The 17,874-nt window shown below is 34.8% G+C and overlaps 4 protein-coding genes across 6 annotated transcripts; 2 read left to right on the forward strand and 2 right to left on the reverse strand.

Annotated features, from left to right (window-relative positions):
• The first annotated feature begins 1,262 nt into the window (after positions 1-1,262).
• Positions 1,263-2,980, forward strand: LOC105271010 (aldose 1-epimerase). 3 transcript variants are annotated; one of them, XM_011312300.1, is made up of 4 exons: positions 1,263-1,739; positions 1,856-2,349; positions 2,470-2,788; positions 2,865-2,980. In XM_011312300.1, the coding sequence occupies exons 1-4, from the start codon at positions 1,362-1,364 to the stop codon at positions 2,955-2,957; spliced, it is 1,284 nt and encodes a 427-aa protein (XP_011310602.1). In that variant the 5' UTR covers positions 1,263-1,361; the 3' UTR covers positions 2,958-2,980. The 3 variants fall into 3 exon arrangements, with proteins under 3 accessions (XP_011310602.1, XP_011310601.1, XP_011310603.1); XM_011312301.1 differs by having other exon boundaries at positions 1,495-1,570; positions 1,636-1,739; positions 2,470-2,980; XM_011312299.1 differs by having other exon boundaries at positions 2,470-2,980.
• Positions 2,981-3,107: 127 nt separating this feature from the next.
• Positions 3,108-5,976, reverse strand: LOC105271011 (probable ATP-dependent RNA helicase DDX11). The gene is made up of 2 exons (XM_011312302.1): positions 5,172-5,976; positions 3,108-5,048 (listed from the first exon to the last, which is right to left on the reverse strand). The coding sequence occupies exons 1-2, from the start codon at positions 5,942-5,944 to the stop codon at positions 3,128-3,130; spliced, it is 2,694 nt and encodes an 897-aa protein (XP_011310604.1). The 5' UTR covers positions 5,945-5,976; the 3' UTR covers positions 3,108-3,127.
• A 102-nt stretch (positions 5,977-6,078) lies between these two features.
• LOC105271012 (relative of woc) lies at positions 6,079-12,509 on the forward strand. Its single transcript, XM_011312304.1, has 2 exons — positions 6,079-6,247; positions 8,149-12,509. Exon 2 carries the CDS (start codon positions 8,163-8,165, stop codon positions 11,619-11,621), a length of 3,459 nt encoding a protein of 1,152 aa, XP_011310606.1. The 5' UTR covers positions 6,079-6,247; positions 8,149-8,162; the 3' UTR covers positions 11,622-12,509.
• Oda (Ornithine decarboxylase antizyme) lies at positions 12,339-16,646 on the reverse strand (the record flags this gene model as incomplete). Its single annotated transcript, XM_011312322.1, has 3 exons — positions 12,339-13,920; positions 14,439-14,688; positions 16,515-16,646. Coding segments are annotated over 3 exons (498 nt in total), but the record flags the coding sequence as incomplete, so codon positions are not given.
• Positions 16,647-17,874: the final 1,228 nt, after the last annotated feature.

Consider the following 17,874-nt stretch of genomic DNA (forward strand, 5'->3'; position numbering starts at 1 on the left):
ATACTCATTATCATTATTAACTTATAAATGAAGATATTGCACCAATTCACCGAATGAAAATTATTTTTATTTATTGGGGTGTAACGGAAAAAAAAGCAAGGAAAATTGTTAATAATTCTTTCATTGTTTGTTTCTTTGAAATTTATGGAGATCACAATTGACGAAAATCGTTATACACAATTACCAATAAATTATTGATGAAAATGGATAACTCAGTAGAGAAGTGATAAAATCATTCCAGATGACACAATGACTTTGATTTGGTAATTGTCCAATTACGCAACAAAAATGGACAAAAATTCGGCTCTCACCTTGAATAATTTTATCAAATGATTAGAAATAAGAAAATCAATTCTAAAGCGCTGAGTACAATGTGTTCTCTAATTTTTAATTAAAAAGAATGGAAAGAAATAAAATAATCATTCCGACTGCTTGAATATACGCCTTATAAAAAGTTGTATTTATGTACGAAAGCATTGCAGATTAGTTCTGTGAACTTGTATGATTGATATTGATGTTGAATGTCAGATTTTAACTTTAAGGAAAATATAGAAAAGTGAGGTAATTTTTTTCTACAAATTCACAAATCAATCATTTGCTAAATTTTATTTGCCCGTATAAACTTTTTGAAATTTCCAATATGTAATCTCTCAACCTCTCAACGGTGAGGTATTTTTTCAAACCTTGTACATTAATATATATATAAATTATCGTTATGTTAAAAAACATATACATATGCTACAAATTGTAATCTCTAATATAATAAATCTGTTGCCTTTTCTTCGAACCCGACCATTTCCATAAAAATACCCCATTTTCTCCAAATATTTCATCAGTTTATTTACTCCAAACAGTATGTAGACACAGCATGTGCTTTATGATTTTTATTTTCTTCATTGTGTATTAAACACTTTTCGCGTTTTTTCCAACAAAAATTGTTTGCTTCAGATTCACCAAATAATCATTGAATTCAATAATTGAAAGAATAAATACATCGAATAACAGTCTTGAGGTAAACTCCCCTTGCTCTCGCTATTAACACGACAAGATTTCAGGCAAATTTCACATTCCGGTGATCATCTCAAACAATGATTATCTTGATTAAATATTGGCATACATTGGAAAGTTCATCCTTTTTCTTCCAATAAAATAACATTTATTTTAATGGAATAATATTTTTTCAACTTTTCTACTAACTGTTATAGGATAGAAGAAAGATATTTAGAAAATGACTATTTTTCAAAGTGGAATAATGATGGCCATTATAATAATATTGAGCAATTGTTTTATTGATTTAATCTGTCAACTCTTGTCCTCTTTTCTTGATACAAAAAAATAGTATAAAAAATTTTTAATGAATAATGAAGAAGGCACATTGCGAGTGCCAGGATGGAAAAATTACCGAAGCTATTTACAGTGGATTTTGTCCAGCAAATGAGAAGGAATTTTCAGATTTGGAGCGCAGTAACTCCTTATATACTATCAAATCTTATACTCTAGACAACAGCAACGTCGAGGTAGTTGTTATCACTTGGGGAGCAACCATAGTCTCCATTAAATATCCAGATAAGTATGGAGAAGTAGTAGATGTCGTTTTGGGATTTGATAATTTAGAGGATTATATGAATCCACTAGTGAATCCACTTATTGGTTGCGTGTTAGGACGATGCGCTGATCAAATGAACAATCCTAGTATCAGAATCAAAGGTAGAGAGTACCAATTGGCCCTGAATCAAGGGGTAAGAAAATATACACCTTAATTATATTATAACTTGTTTGTTGTTATTTTATTATTATTTTTTAAATATTGTTTATAAAAATGAGAGAATAAATAATTTGACTTGATTTTTAATAGATTGGGGGGTTTGGAAGACAAAACTGGGACTCACACATAGACGGAACTACTTTAATCTTAACATATGTCAGCCCTGACGGTGAAGATGGTTATCCAGGAAGTGTTTTGACCACTTTAAAATTCAAACTCACGTCAGATAATACGTTAGACATTAGAATGCAAGCAATAACCACCAATCCAACAGTGATAAATCTCTCTTATGGTCCACTATTCAATTTGGCTGGACACGACGCCGGAGAAGACGCTTTAAAGATGCACACTATCTCCCTCAATTGTGATCGCTTCATATTCACGCAAGATGATGATGGCACTCCAATCAATAAAAGTCGTAACATTGGAGGAACTTTATTGGATTTAAGAATTCCTCGACTTTTAGGAGATGAGGGAAATGATATTTTATTTCATCAAAATTTAGCACACAATTTATGCGTCATTCGGAATTGTGACCATTCATTGACTTTTGTATTCAGGGCTTATCATGAAAAAACTGGCAGGTAAATCAACATTTTTTTCAACAGATCGACATAATTTTCAATCGATTTATTCAAAATGATGAAATGCTTAAAATGCTTAAAATGCTTAAAATGCTTAAAATTTGTAAAATGGCAATTCAGAGTTTTAGAAGTTTTCTCCAACCAACCTGGAGTGCAGTTCGATACGTGCGCAAGCTTTCCCACTGATAATAACTTAGACGACATCACATGTCAGACGCTTGATGCTAAAGCATTCGATGATCTCGCTAGTTACACTAGCTTTATTTCTGATAATGCTGAAGAATGCTGGAGAAATGAAGAAGATAATCATTCATTCGCCAATACAACTTTTCGCTCTAACAAATTACCAATTAAATTTATTCCTGGAAAGAATGGTGCTAAATACACGAAATTCTGCGCATTTGGTGTTCATCCTCAGAATTATTACAATTCGGCAATTGTAAGTAGGACCATGAATTTTTTTTTTTTAAGGAATTCCACTGTGAGTATTCGCCTTATTATTTTTATTTATGTAGAGAGATTTTCCCTGCGCTATTGTACGTCCAGGCCAAGTCTACCACCACAACTTGGTTTATAGATTTGCCATTCAGCTTGAAAATTGTATTTAACGTGAGATTGTTTAAATCCCAGCCATAAAAAAAAGAGAAGAATACATTGAATATAAAAATCATAATAAACTTTGTGAGTCTTAAATTCATTCGATTAAAACCATTACTTTTAGCTAGCTGCTTTGAAAAATATAATAAACATATTGATTACCACAAAGATATAAAATAAATCATTTAGAATTTTTTCTTTTAGCTGCAAAAAACCTTGCAACATCTCCAATGGTCATGCCAAACTCAGTATTATTCTTCAAAGTCTTCTGGATCCATCCAGGAAGAGCTTTATATTTGTTAACGTACCTCTTGTCCATCAAAATGACTGTGGCGTAATCATTAATGTGTCTGACAGCTCGTCCAATACATTGATTGACCGCTTTCATGCAACTATTTTCGTAATATTCATTGCCAGCCCCAGCTCTAACATTCTCGTTTAGATATTTAATTTTTTCTTGGAGCTCAGGAGATTTGATATTTGGGTAAGGCATGCCAATCACGATAATACATCGGCCTAGATCGTCTGAGAAGTTTAAACCTTCACTGAGCTTCCCTCCTACCACACTGAAAAGTAAAGAGCCGCTTTGCGAGCCTTTCCTATCTCTAATTGACTTTGAGTAATTTTCCAATACAGAGCTCACCACTCTAGAAGATTTTGGCTCTCTGAATACTTCTTTCTTCAGGCTAATTTTTTCAATTATTCCTGTTGAGTCTAAATGCTTATAGAGAGTCTCCTCATACTTGTACGAGGGAAGGAATACTACAATTCCTCCCGGGACAATGTTTGTTAGATTTGTTAGAGTTCGCCCTACTTCATCCAATAATTTTTTATTGTCGCGATTCTGGTAGTTGAACTCAAAAGGTATGTTGTTGGGACCCTTTGTAAGTACTCTCGTTATTATGTTCTCTTTGGGGACAACGTGATCGCAAGAAAATATTGTTATCCTTTCTAATGGTGCTCCAGCTTCCATGAAGAGTTGGTCGCGAAATTCCGATATTGGCTCCATAGTTCCCCCTGCCAGAATGATCGACCGTGCTTCTTTCACAATATCATGAAAATGAGCTGCAGGATTCATCAATAAAAATTTGATAACGCCTTGTCCAAGAGTCGCCCCGGGAATAACAAAAATTCTTCCGTCAGTGCAGCAACTTTTCAGAGATTCCAGAAATCCAACAATTTTTAATAATGAATTCTTTGAAATATTTTCATTAGTAGCATTGTCTTTTAATTCTGACATATTTTCAGTGGTATCATTAACTGTTGGTTGGTTCGTCAACAGATTGAGGAATGCTGTAATTCCCTTTTGGTTGTTTTTATTTGCAACCGGAGTTGAGTGAATTTTTAAATCTTCGCTGTGCTTTTCTAAATATCCTTGAAGTTTATGAGCCAGTTTAGAGCTGTGTATGAACGTTATAAGCTCGAACATGTTAACACTGTCAATCTCCGTCGTTGTTTCAAAGTTCTGGAGCGTGTAAACTTTGGCTTCTTGATTATTTTCGATTTTATCTGTCTCTAGACATCTGATGCTACCCCCTAGCATTTTTAACAGCTTTTTCAAGCAGAAACTCAATTGATTCAAATACAAAACGCTTTTTGCTGAGAAGAGATTTTCGAATCTTTTCTGATACTTCGTCAACTGATTATAACAATGCAAAATATTCCGTCCAGTGATAGTAGTACTGTGCATTCTCTCAATTGCCTCCAGTAGATTATGCGCTTCATCAATAATTATCACATTATTTTTCAAATTAATGCCCGAGCTTATTCTTGTATTTTTATGTAGAATACTATTATAAGGAAGTACTATCACTTGCCCATCTTGTAGAGATTTTCTGGAGGCGTAATAAGGACAGGTTTCGATTTCTTTGGCTGTTTCTACTATTTCCTCAATGTCTTGAATCTTTGTTACAATGCTAGCAACTAATAAATTCTGATCTCCAGGATTGTAAGGGCAACAACTGTTTTTTGTTTTCAATCGTTTGACGTCTTTTTCTTTTTTTGAAGTCGTTTTCTTCGACCTTTGCAGCTCCATACATTTTTCATTTATTAGATCAACATTGCCGAGTTGTTTTACAGCTGCGTTCACACAATAATTTTGTCTGAAAAAATCGCTTCGTTAAACCATCATAAATTCGCATTTAAATTTCTAAATTTGAATGGAAAAAATTTCGAGATTTGCACATGTCCAACATGATTAATTCATTGCAACGGAAAAATCATACCTGGAGCCTATGGGCACTAGAGAAAACAATCCAGAATAGGGGCTGTTCTTAAATTCTCCAATAAACTGACTGAGTTGAGAATGAGTTCTCGAACACAGGAAAAACTGCGTTATACACTTCTTTTCTGCATTATTCTCCTCCTCATCATCATCATCAGAATTATCGGGTTTGATCTCCTGCTCATCTAATAATAGTTCATAATCATCATAATGATTATCATTATCATTAGTCTTGCTGGTTTCAGGTCCGTCCAAATCATTTTCACTCATCCCTCTATCAACATTTATCTTCTGTAACTTGAAAATTTTCTTCCTGTTGTTTTTAGATTCCAGTTTACACTCTGTTACTTTTTTTCTCATTGATTCTTTCCTCTTTAAATGATATGCAATTGTCTCCAATTTTTCTTGAACAACTCTTTTCTCTTGATTAACAATCATTTGCTTGGAGTAATCATCGATCCAATTTCCAGTGGATTCCTTCTCAATCTTTTCTAATTTATCGTCTAATTCTTTCATCATCTCTCGAAGATCCTTCTCCTTTTTCTTTTCATGATCATGTAACCATTGCAGTGTGCCGCATATTATTGACATTGTTTTTCCAGTTCCAGTTGGACTCTCGAATATCCCCAAATTACCTTTATCTAGACATTCATACAGAGACTTCATAAAATCATTCTGGATATCATAAGGAGGGAATGGAAATTTAAAAGTTTGCTCTTCCATTTTCCACTTATTTACGTTTATGATGTTGTTTGCCCACAGTGCACAGTGCATCTCCAATTCTCCACTTTTCTACTATATAAGTATATAGCTTCTGTGGTTATATATGAGTACAAGTGTGTGTTTTCCCTCCTTTTTTCTCATTCAAGTGTCGCCATCTTATATTATTATTGTGAGTATGTACCGTCACTGCGCAAGACATCTAGCTACAACTGAAAACAGGTTATGAAAATGAAATGAAATTTCGAAGGCTCCTTCGAGGCTTCTCTAAATAATATCAAGTGCTAAATCATAATTCATTGTTTCGTCATTGAAATAAACGGCAAAAACTGATATTACCTGATAATAAGTAACCAAGTGAGTATGACGAATAAAAGCGCAAGCATTTTCATTCTATTATAACAAAAAACCACCATAACCTCAGTCGGTCTCAATACTGCCAATGGCTTTCATTTCAACTCCCCATTACAGTATCACTCATCTCTTTTATATCCATTATCAAATTTTCTTCCTCATTTTTTCATAAAAACTTATTCATTATTGAATATTGCTTAAACTGCTGCTAATCCGGGTCCATTCAAATAAAAATTATACATCTTGTTTTATTTATCTGTTTGAATTTCAATCTCAGCAAGCTTGTAGAAATAAACATATTCATAAACGAAATCATCTTTTACACTTGAAAGAAAATATGTTCTCCAAGATATTACTGAAATTCAATAGAATATCTCACATACTAAACTATTTTGCTAAGAAAGAAAGAAAAAAATTGAAAGATCAATTTATTAAAATAATTACGATAAATCAATGTGTTCAATCAAGGCTCGGATGGATTATCTAGAAAAGTTAATTTGCTCCGAAATTCGCATTCCTAATTACTTTGGCAGTTAATCGTTTTTTTCAATAATTGTTAGCTAGCGTTCCAGCGGTTGTCAACAACTAGGCCGCTAGCTAATAATTATCGAAAAAAAAAACGATTAATTGACGGAGTAATTAGAAGTCCCAATTTTGGAGTAAATTATCTTTTCCAGACAGTCTATCCGGGCCTTAAAGCGGTTAAGAATGTCTTTAAAAATATTGTTTTTACCTTGAAAAATGTTCATATTAGAGGAGAAATTTATCCTTATATTATCAATATAATAACAGTTTTTTTTTGTCAGAAAATAATACATCAATTAATATTAAATATAATATTACAATAATATATGGGCTCGTACATGTAAGATTGGGATGAAAACTAATTATTTTCCTAGGATCTCAGGTTTTTTTTTTTTTTTTCGTAATGTTCAAGCCGGACGTTAAACTTCTGTGTAAATCTGATAGAATTTGATTGTAGGATGAAAGATATGTAGGTACCTGCTTATTAGAAAAAAAAGCACGGGGTAATATGGATACCAGTTTTAAATAATACCATTAAATGAATGTGGATTGTTGTTGCAATTTCATTTGCAGATGTGTAAAATGCAACAACGTTGAGATGATGTATTAAATCTGTTTTCATTGGATATTGCTCAGGTGGTGGTAGATAGCGAAAATTTCGTATAGGCTTTTTTTTTTTTGCATATTTAAAAGATCTATCTGGTCAAACTAATATTTTTTTAAGAGACGCAATATGATATTTCTCGTTCGTACAGTTAGTAGTAAGAATTAGTAGATATACACATTCTCGTGTATATCTACTAATTCTTAGAATAATAGAATAGATATGTAGATTAGGGGTCTCGTTTACAATTTTATTGAAATTTACACGGTATATAGTTTTTATTGATAGCGTAAGCTGTGCTTTTTAACAAATAATAAAATTTCTTGTATAAAAGATGGAGATTTTTCATCCATATAGGGCCAGTTATGTGGTTAAGTTAATCATGCTTAATGATTGGTTAAGGTAGAGTTAACTTTGGGGTAAAAACTCCAATTGGTTGAAATAGCAGTGATAACTGTGTGAAGAAAAAGAAAAAGATCTATCAGGGACTCTTTCAGAAGATAGAACATTGTTGTGAAAGGGGAAAAATAAGGAGAAAGTAGATAGACTTGAATAATCAAGGATAGGAAAAGCCTCTTATGCTGAAGATATTTAGTCATTGGTGGTAGAAAAAAATCTACTAAAAGAAATTTATGAAAAAAAGCCTTATTATATATCCCTTAGTGTAATTTGCCTTATCATTTGTTGGGATAAATAAGGATAGAATTATTATTTGATTTGTTCAACAATAGAAAACAAACTAAATTGAGTGAAATATTGTTTATTTGAATTTTAGAAAGACAGAAGAAGATGAGCACAATGGCCCCAGGCCGCGTATTAACCCGCTCAGTAACCACCACTCGTCCGATAGACATGACTTTGAGCCTTGATTGCATCGAGGAACCCCTCTCAGAAGCTCAAATCGCTTTAAAATCTCGGATCCAAGAGGACTACGAGCGTGTGATTACCACCTTGGATGAGATAATGAAGAAAGACAACGGTCAACTCTTAACACAAACGTCCACAGTAAGTGGCTACCAATATTCCCTTGGCCCTGGCACCTCTTCCATCCTCAAACAATCTGCTCTAAACCAATCCCAACCCACTAAATCTATCAAGCTCAATGTCTTGAACAACTCAAATACGTCCCAAGGTAATCTCCAGCTTGTAATGGATCCCCGAATGGGTCTGATTCTCAACACGGTATCCCAAAATACCACATCCTCTACTCCGACGCTTTCTCCTCAACTGGCAAAACCTCATCAGTCCCACCCAGCCCATGAAAATACCCCAATAAATCAACCTCTCAATCAATTCACTCGGGCAACTCGTCAAAACACCATTCGGGCGAAGATTCTCCAAATTCAACAACCAGACGTAGTGGAGGATAGGCAGCTATCTGTAGAGACCACTTCAACACCTGCAATTTCCAATCTGACAGCTTCTTCAAAAGCCCCTCATCCTCCTCCTCCTTCTTCTCCCCATACTACTACTACTATTAATAGTACTACTACTACTACTACTACTATCATCACCACCAACACCACCACTACTACGTCATCCCACGCTACAGTGCAAATTTCAAATGCAAAACTTAAAACCTCCCAACGGCCACCAATGATTGTAAGACCTACGGAACAAACTTGCATCGGTGGGATAGCAGTTGGTAATAAAAACAGCGCGGACAGTATAGACGAATCAAAGCGTCATCTTCCAGATGGGCGTGAGATCGCATTTAATAAGATGAATGGAGGAAGAACATTTCCCTCTTTAGTGGTGGTGGCACGACCTTTTTTGAGGAGTAAGGAAGTTCCCCCCCAGACTATTTCCAAAGAGCGAAATGAGCTAGATGCTAAAGTGAAAACGGTACTCATGTATTCAGCAACGAGATTTGCCGAATGGTTAATACAACAGGGATTGGTCAAGTCTGAACAATACTGCGATCAACACTCCAATCAAAAGCCAAAACTCAAGCTTGGTATGTACAGTCACTGTGGCTCCTTTCCATATTCTGGGGGCTATGTTTGGATTTCGAGTTGTTGTCCAGATCGATTTGTTTCGGTTTTCTCTGGGTCAATTTTCCAGGGAGCTCCACATACACCCTCGGTGTTATTGAAGCTCATCTATCATTGGTCTTGTCAAACAAATGTTCAGAATGTCGTCTCCTGGGTGAAGATATCTAATGTCTATGTAAAAAACTTTTACACAAGCTTGAGAAGTATTTGCACTGCAGCTGTTTGGGACAAAAGTTCGTTGATCGGTGGAAAAGGAAGAAATATTCAGGTGGGAGTTATAAGTCTTGGAACAACTTCGCAAGATGGAAATCTTCGGCAAGTTAAAGTGGAGGTCCTCGGGATTTTGAATCCAGAGACTGGTGAGCTGAGACTAAGAGCTTGTGAACCAGTACAGGACAATGATCGCACTGTAAAACGAAGATTTAATAATATCCTTCAGCCTCTGAAGAATTGGGTGGACAAAGATTCAAAAATTCTTACTGATTTTACCGTGGACAAAGGAATTCTCCACGAGCTAGGATTTAATCAAGTAATTCAGGTGGCCTACAATAATCAGACCTCACGCCATCAGAATAGCAATTATCAGGTGATGGAGTACCTTCGTAAAATAGTTCCCAGGATGTTTCAAAATACTTTGAGCCTCTTGAGCCGACAAATGATCCAACAATTTCTCGATGAACTCGTTTGGAGAGAGATGTTCGGCACAACAGCGTCACGAGCCTTTCACAGTATCATCAGTCACATAGCTGAGCAAACTCGTGCTTCCACAGGTGAAAATCTCCTTGATCGTCTCAGCAAAGTAGCTGTTAATCCCTTCAATGATTGGTCGTATTCACAATATATTGCGAAAGAGTCTTACTCTGTAAATAATACTGCTGAGCCGATACTCCTTTCAAATGACACAAATCCTGCAAACGATGCACCAATATTGACGCTCAAAACTTCAGCGGTTCAATCCATTAGAAGATCTCGTAAACGTCCGATGAATTCTCCAAATGTGATAGAAGCAAAACGTTCTAATTCTGATATTAAAATAGACTTCAAAGACCTCGACAAAGGTGAACAAGTTGCCCTCCATGCCTTTTACTACGGAACTATTGAAGGGGACAAATTGTCTTGGAAGGAGGAAAAGCGCATTGCCTCATTTACGTGTTTTCTCTGTCCAACAACAGTTAAATCAAATACTGAAGTAATGGACCATATGATCAAGCACGTGCCTCATCGAGTTGCAGGCCAATTGCACTGTCATGTGTGTCGATATTGTTGTGCCGCCTTTTCATCAAAACATATGCTGATCACACATGTAGCTGAGGCACACAGTACTTTCGGTAATAGCGATGGACATATGGTTGTGTGTGGAATTTGTGAGCAGAAATTTGCCAATTCAACTTTGCTAGTAGCGCATATGAGCACGACACATTCATCCTCCGAAATGCCATATCGTTGTGAAAATTGTGGATATAGAACATCATCTCATAAAGATGCAGTTGATCATTTTTATAAGACTCATGAGAGAGGGGACTCCCTCCAGTGTCCATATTGTTTAAAGGTAATGCAGTTTTGTATAGAGGGGACTCCTATTTCTGCTAATATTCAGGCGTATTTGGTACACATGCAGAGGCATGTCCTCAGAAGAGAACAGGGTCGGGGCAACAAGTGCTCTAGATGTTGCCTCTGGTTTAATCAGAAAAGTGCTCTCAAGCAGCATCAAATTGATCTCCATATGCCTTGGCTTGGCAGCAAAGAAATCCCCTCTGTACCCGATGAAAAACGTATAATGATTCCGAAATTTAGGCATCAGTTGAAAAGAATTGATCTTGGTGCAGCTCCTCCAGAATTGCCGGATAATGAGGCATTCGACAGATGGAGCAATCCTATTATTGTTAACGTTACCAGCTTCCATTATCATTTCCGATGTCAGGAATGTGAAGAGGATATCGATGAGGAAGATCATTATCCGGGAGAGCAGAAGTGCCGTCAGTGTCGGTATGTCACCTGCTGTTGGAGAGCCTTTAAGGAACATCAGCAACAAATTCATAATGAACGTCCTATGACTAGTCTTATCGTTCCTTCTCCGCTCATAAATATTCCACTCGAGAAGAAGATGAAGTGCTCATGTGGATATGCCACTAAGGACGGTAATTTATTGGCTACACATTTTGTTAAGTGTAAGAAAGTCTCGGGGGGCATTGAAGTGAGGGGTTCAACTGGAATGCTCGATAGCCTCGGACTTGTACCTAAAAATTCAACGTAAATTGTGCACATGATCATAACAAACGCTCTTTTTCATATGTTCATATGTTCATATGCTTGGGAAAATTTTTATATTTTCTCATTTTTAAATCAACTAAATCGAATTTTTGTCCATTACTCCTCTGTAATTGAAATCTGTGAGATTCTATATGATCGTCCTGACTAACTACTATGTCACAATGTCACCATGTCCGAACACAAACCACACAAATCTTGAAATAAAATTTCATTATCACCACATCATTGTATTATTCATTTTTATCATTTTCAAGTGTAATTTAAGTGTATTTTCAAATATACCCTATATAATATATAGTAGATTTTACCAAACAATACACGATTGGACTGTTTTATGCATGAACATTTCCATTTCTACATTTTCCATCGTAGTATTCGATTGATAAATAATATGACTGGGCTTAATGAAGGAAGACTGCAACTATTTATATTATGAATTTTTATTTTGCAATAATGATTGATGATTGAATTTCAGCAAGGATTTTTTTTTTTAGGCTGTCTTTAATCTTTGCGATTTAATAGGGTTAAATATTGAATAATTGAAACAGTTGAATTACTTATTTCATGGTTATTATTAAATTCCAAATTCAGCTTTTATAACATTTGATCGGTTTCGTCTCATTGGCTCTTACCGTTCTGTCGATTCGAGAAACTTTAATAATGAATGCGTCAATATTTTTCTTAGTTTTACATTTTTTACTTTTTTTTTTTGTATTTTTTTCTGATTTTTCATCTTTTTTTTTGGTAAATTTTTAAAATATTTTTATATGCTGAGTAACACAGATGCCGCACTCATTACTGTGAATCCTTCAAAGCTAATCGATTCGGAATTATCATTATTATAATAAACTACAATTGTATAAATGAACAAGAAAATAATATGTTGATTATTTGACTGAGATATATTAATGACAATTGACAAAAAATCCCGTGTTTCATTAGTATACTGTCGAACGATGATGAATCAAAATAATAAATAATTTCACCTAGCAGCTGGGTTAGTGATTTTCCGAACTTATTTCGGCTTTTTTCAATTGTATTTATTTTTATTATTATTTCCTCCATCTGTTATAGGATTGCCTTAATTGTAGAAAATCCATATAATTAACGTTAAAAGATTAATTTGATTGACATTTGCATCTGATTCACGCTGCAGTTAAAATAGTCTTGAGTATTGGCCAATATCGGTGAAAAAATTGATTGAAATTTGTTATGAATTTGATAGCTCGCGGCTTCGTTAGGGCGTGAAGAGGGTAGAAAAATGTGACCGCTTTGATATCTCTATGTATGTATACATCTGTAAAGCCATAGTAACAAAATACCAAAGAGGGGATTATAATTGTCATTGAAATATCACACCAAATATGTGAATAATTATAAATCATCCTACGTTCAATCCTAGAATACATATATTACTAAATTGCAGATAATACTTATAATGCATCTTATAATATAATTAATTAATTAATTGGGAGAATAATTCCGAATCTGCCACAGAGATTAACAGTGAGATTTCACAATAACAAGTTTTCGCGAATGGCGTCGATTAGATCTATAATTGATGATTTAAAGACTTATTTTGCATCATATATATAATCTATGCCACTCTGAAATACGTAGGGGTGACGAAAAGCTTTTATTTCTCAGTGAGCTTTTTAATCAGAGTCGATGTTGGTTGATTGCTTCAGAGAATTCAAAATTGAAAGCATTTTCATATAATTGAAGAGTTCTACATTTTTCCAACTATACTTTGTCGTTCACTTAATTTCATCAATTTCTTCATTAATTATCCCTTCTAGATTGATCTGCTGTGTCCGATTAGATTAACATGGTTGAGATATTCATTGGCTCCTCATCACGTAACAAATCATTTGAAATTTTTCACATCATTAAGAATCGTATAGTGCGATTTTCTGAGGAACACCAATAAATTCAAATTATCTATTCAAAAAGATTCTTCGGCAATTTACTTGGTTTGTTTGGTTGAATTAAGGGGCTAGATCCTTTTTCCTCCATCTAAAGGACATACATGTACTGCTCACTAGTTTTCAACAATGTTGGCGCACCACAAACTCAAATTATAATGATTTTAATGTGGAGGGGGGGAATTATTTTCGTTCCAATTACTTTGAAATTGTTGAAGGGATAAATTTTGGAGTTTGACAATTACTCCACGGTGTACAACATGTAGAGATTGCCCGAGTCGCAGTTGGGTGGAATGAGTACATGGTTCGGGGGCAGGACGTGAAAGCCCAGGAACATGAAAGTTCGAACCAGCATAGCTGAAAAAAAAAATGTTTTTTTTTTCATTAATTTTTCGCTTAACCCTTTACGATTTTGTTTTATAGATGGCAAGTTTGGAATAAGTGGTAAATCTATTCGACGGAAGACATATTGCCGTTAATGATATTTTTATGTTCTCATTTGTACCGATTTCACTGATACTGATGACTTAACGGAACGAACACTTTTCAATAAATATTGTTCTTAATCGTGCGAGTATCCCCTTACCCACGGTACTCACGTTACTTGAAGGAGTAAAAAGATTTTAAGATATTCATCATTTCCCACAAACGAATTTTACCACTTGACTGCTACATTCCTAATTCATCCTATTGAAATATTGAATTAGCATCGTGTCATTCTAGCAGACATGCGCTCATTTTTGCCGTTCCATGACTTTACATTTCTGCGAGAGAGAGAGAGAGAGAGAGTGCCCCCGGTGGCTAAGAGATTTTGGGGTGACTATAGCGTCATGTTGTTCATTTCAATAGGCCTCGAACAGTATTAAAATTATTACCTCGATCAGGGCGATCTTTGCGTAGGCAAACGACAATGTTGTTGCAGTTAAGTACCTCCTCGGCATACTCCAAGAGTGACACAAATCCTTCTTTGGAGCCCTCGGGAAGAAGACAAGTGGGCACGCCGATGTAGAGTGTACCACGCCATATCAGCGTCTCCCATTCGACTGCAGTAGTCTCAGTTAAATGTAGAGTGAACTTCAAACGTAGTGATTCTGTATTTTTAATAGCTTTCAATAGTTCTTCCTCCTTTAATCCAAAAAGTACCAACGCTATTAATATATTTATCATTTCAACATTTTTTTTTTCTTAAAAATTACTACTTTAAATAACGTTGTTTCTGCTTATCCTACTTCGTCTCGTATCCTACTTAGTTCTCAGATATCATTCCACCAACTCAAACTTCGAACATGCAGCCCTGCTATGAATATAAATATAAAACAAAACGAAAATGGAGTGTCGTTAGAACACTTAAGAAATCGACATCTCTTCAACAATATATCCAGGTAATATTTTCGACCATCTCTCAGACATCTAAAATCAATCCAATCTAACATTCTAATCCATCTTAAGCGAATTAACGTATGTTAATGTTAATGTTAATGTTCCCAGAATTCCAATAATATATATCCGTCATTAATGAATTTAATCGTGATGATTCGCCATCATGTTGTTCTTGAAAGCAAATTTTCATGTTCAAATTATGTTGGGGTGAATGAGGAGGAAGTGAGCAAAGAGGATTATCTTTTTCAATGCGATATTTGCTTACGATGGGAGAACCATTGACTTCAAGCTAAATTCTATTACGACGATTGTAAAGTCGATGAAAAATCTACACAATGAAAGAAAAAGGGTCAATTGAACGTGTTCTTAATAAAAATTCAATACAAACTTGCTTTCGAAAGTTTTTTCTTCGTTGGATTATACTCTTGAGTCCGGCCACTGATGGTTCGAGTCATTCCGGATTTGAATTATGGAAAACGAGTACAATGTTCCTTATGATTTCATATGATATGGTCATGTTTGCTAATAAAAGACCAATATCTTTTTGAATGGCCAAGCATTTAATACAATATTAAAATAGCTACTCTTACAGTAACAAGGATCATTTGACCATTTGAGTAAACGGTATATTTGAGTTACTAAAACTTACTTATTAAAACATATCGGAATCCCACAATTTTTACATTCCAAAGGAAAATCTATTCTTTATCGTCGAATTTGCCCTTTTTTTCAAATATTCAAATGAACATTCCTTAAGGTACTCAGTCGAATTTTGGAATTGAGCCAACCATAAGCCAACATTGAACCACCATTATATATATAGATGATGTACCGATAGTACTAACTTAGAAATGTTCAAGGAGCTTGATGTTCCTTATAGCTAAATTTTTATAATATTAAATATTACAAATAACGTACATTTATACCTACACCTATAATATTCTACACCTGCATGAAGAATTCTCCCCTTGCAATAGTATTTTTAACAACTTACATTATAAAATAATGTGTTCGATTAATCTACACGGTCAATTTTAACACCGGATATGTCGTAGGCAGAACATTGGAAAAAAAAAGAAAAATGATGACAGGAAGATTTTGCAATTTAAAAAATGTGACTTTTTTGTTAAGTGAAATGATTCATGTCCATGATAGAGCTTGACAAAGTTATGCAATAGTTTACTTCATCCTTTTTTTTTATTGGGTCATTCTAAAAGGAGAGATCTGGTGTTGATGAGTTTTCAATGTTTTAACCAGTAAGTATGGTTCTTTAATTTAAAGAATTACATAAATGAGAATTCATTCAATTCAATTAAATTCATTCATGACGGACATATACTGCCTTTTCACTTCTCACTCTGGCAACCCTTGGACACTATAAAAGGGACTGAGAATAGCCTCAAAGAAGAGACCTCGCCCTCAACGTTTATCCAATGGTAGAGAAAGAGGAGTGGAGAGTTGTAAAATCGAGTGTAATACTTTTATTATGATAGTTTTCTCAATTGAGGAATGCAATATAGTCCGCATGGACTATCCATTAGATGCAAATGTGGCTTGGCTTATTAACTCACTGAAACAATGTGCGAGCTCACAGAGAGCTGACTCTGTTTAATCCCCACGCCGCGGCTCTCTGTGTTGACTGCAGATACAGACAATGCGGCATGGGGCGCATCAGGACCACCACAGAGGCCCCACACCCAGCGTTATGGAGTAGTATTGTTGAGCTCCAATGCTTTCTACGAGGTTCTCTTCCATTGATTTACTTGATGACTCCCTGAAATCATTATAAACAAAGTGCTTAAATGTTTGTATGCATTGTCATTTCTTGAAAAATCAATTGTTCAACTGTTAAATGCATTGACCATTGACCATGTGTCCAATTCGAAAACTCGTTGAAAATTCTCAGAAATTTCTTATTATGAGGTATGTTTGGAATTAATTGAGATAGAGGTCATCGAAACGAATATTATAAGAAAAGAAAAAATTTTATTGATTATGTAGTTTGAGATATTCAACAACATGTTTTCAGATACGAAATTCAATATCTCCTGAACATCCGAGTCAGCTCATTTTCCATATGAAACATTGTGTGAAATTTTCTCAACGAATTATCAATTTAGCTCATTTTCAGTCTTCAACCTTTCACTGCTCGCAATTGAAATATCTAATGATTCGATTCAGCCCTCCTTTAATTTCAAGTTTCAAGTTGGTGGATGGGCATCGAGCGCATCGAGAATATTTCGAGAGGTGAAAAATTGAAAAAGGTTGGATAGTTTTTTAGATTCTCAAGGAAATCCATTTTGATCCCACATAGTGGGATATCACACGAAGTAATGATCCGATTCAGCCGTTCTTCCATAATGAACATTTAATTACTAAAAACAAATTTGAACCCAAATTTCAATTTTTTACAACGCACCAATTAATTGCATCAATGCAATTAAAACCCATTAAGCTGCGTGCGGAATAAAAGGGGTGGACCGCAAGAATGGTTAATATTAGAGCATTGTTTTTATGAGAAAAGAAACAGAAACTGGTAGATAAATTTGCCCAATATTGGCTATATGCCAATATTTTTTTATTTCCAGTTGAATGAGCTGAAGCGATGCAGTTCATTTTCTTGACATTCACCCCATAAACAACGATAGTTTTTAATTAATTTAGGTGTCTGCCGGTTGGAGTCAAGTTTAAACATGGTATATTATTCAGGGCATTGGTATGCATTGATTGGTATTTTTTCATCAACAGCCGAAATACGTTAGGGTCAAGGTCTAAATTGACTAGACTAGATAGAAGTGAAAAATGACGGAAAAATGAAAAAAATTTAATTTTTAGTACATATGGGTGTAGAACAGCTGTAAACAATGATCTCTGAGGAAGAGAAGAACAGAGGGCTCTTTCATGAGATGAATTCTTTTGGTTTTTGAACTA

Source organism: Fopius arisanus, unplaced genomic scaffold, assembly GCF_000806365.1.
Source record: "Fopius arisanus strain USDA-PBARC FA_bdor unplaced genomic scaffold, ASM80636v1 scaffold00099, whole genome shotgun sequence".
NCBI lineage: Eukaryota > Metazoa > Arthropoda > Insecta > Hymenoptera > Braconidae > Fopius > Fopius arisanus.

What these genes read in the sequence shown, in the direction of transcription:
- LOC105271010 (XM_011312299.1), top strand. Translation starts at nt 1,362, where the DNA reads ATGAAGAAGGCACATTGCGAGTGCCAGGATGGAAAAATTACCGAAGCT. An exon ending in AATTGGCCCTGAATCAAGGG is followed by an intron (nt 1,740 to 1,855) that starts GTAAGAAAATAT and finishes GATTTTTAATAG; the next exon opens with ATTGGGGGGTTTGGAAGACA. An exon ending in TATCATGAAAAAACTGGCAG is followed by an intron (nt 2,350 to 2,469) that starts GTAAATCAACAT and finishes ATGGCAATTCAG; the next exon opens with AGTTTTAGAAGTTTTCTCCA.
- LOC105271011 (XM_011312302.1), bottom strand. Translation starts at nt 5,944, where the DNA reads ATGCACTGTGCACTGTGGGCAAACAACATCATAAACGTAAATAAGTGG. An exon ending in CTAGTGCCCATAGGCTCCAG is followed by an intron (nt 5,049 to 5,171) that starts GTATGATTTTTC and finishes CGATTTTTTCAG; the next exon opens with ACAAAATTATTGTGTGAACG.
- LOC105271012 (XM_011312304.1), top strand. Translation starts at nt 8,163, where the DNA reads ATGAGCACAATGGCCCCAGGCCGCGTATTAACCCGCTCAGTAACCACC.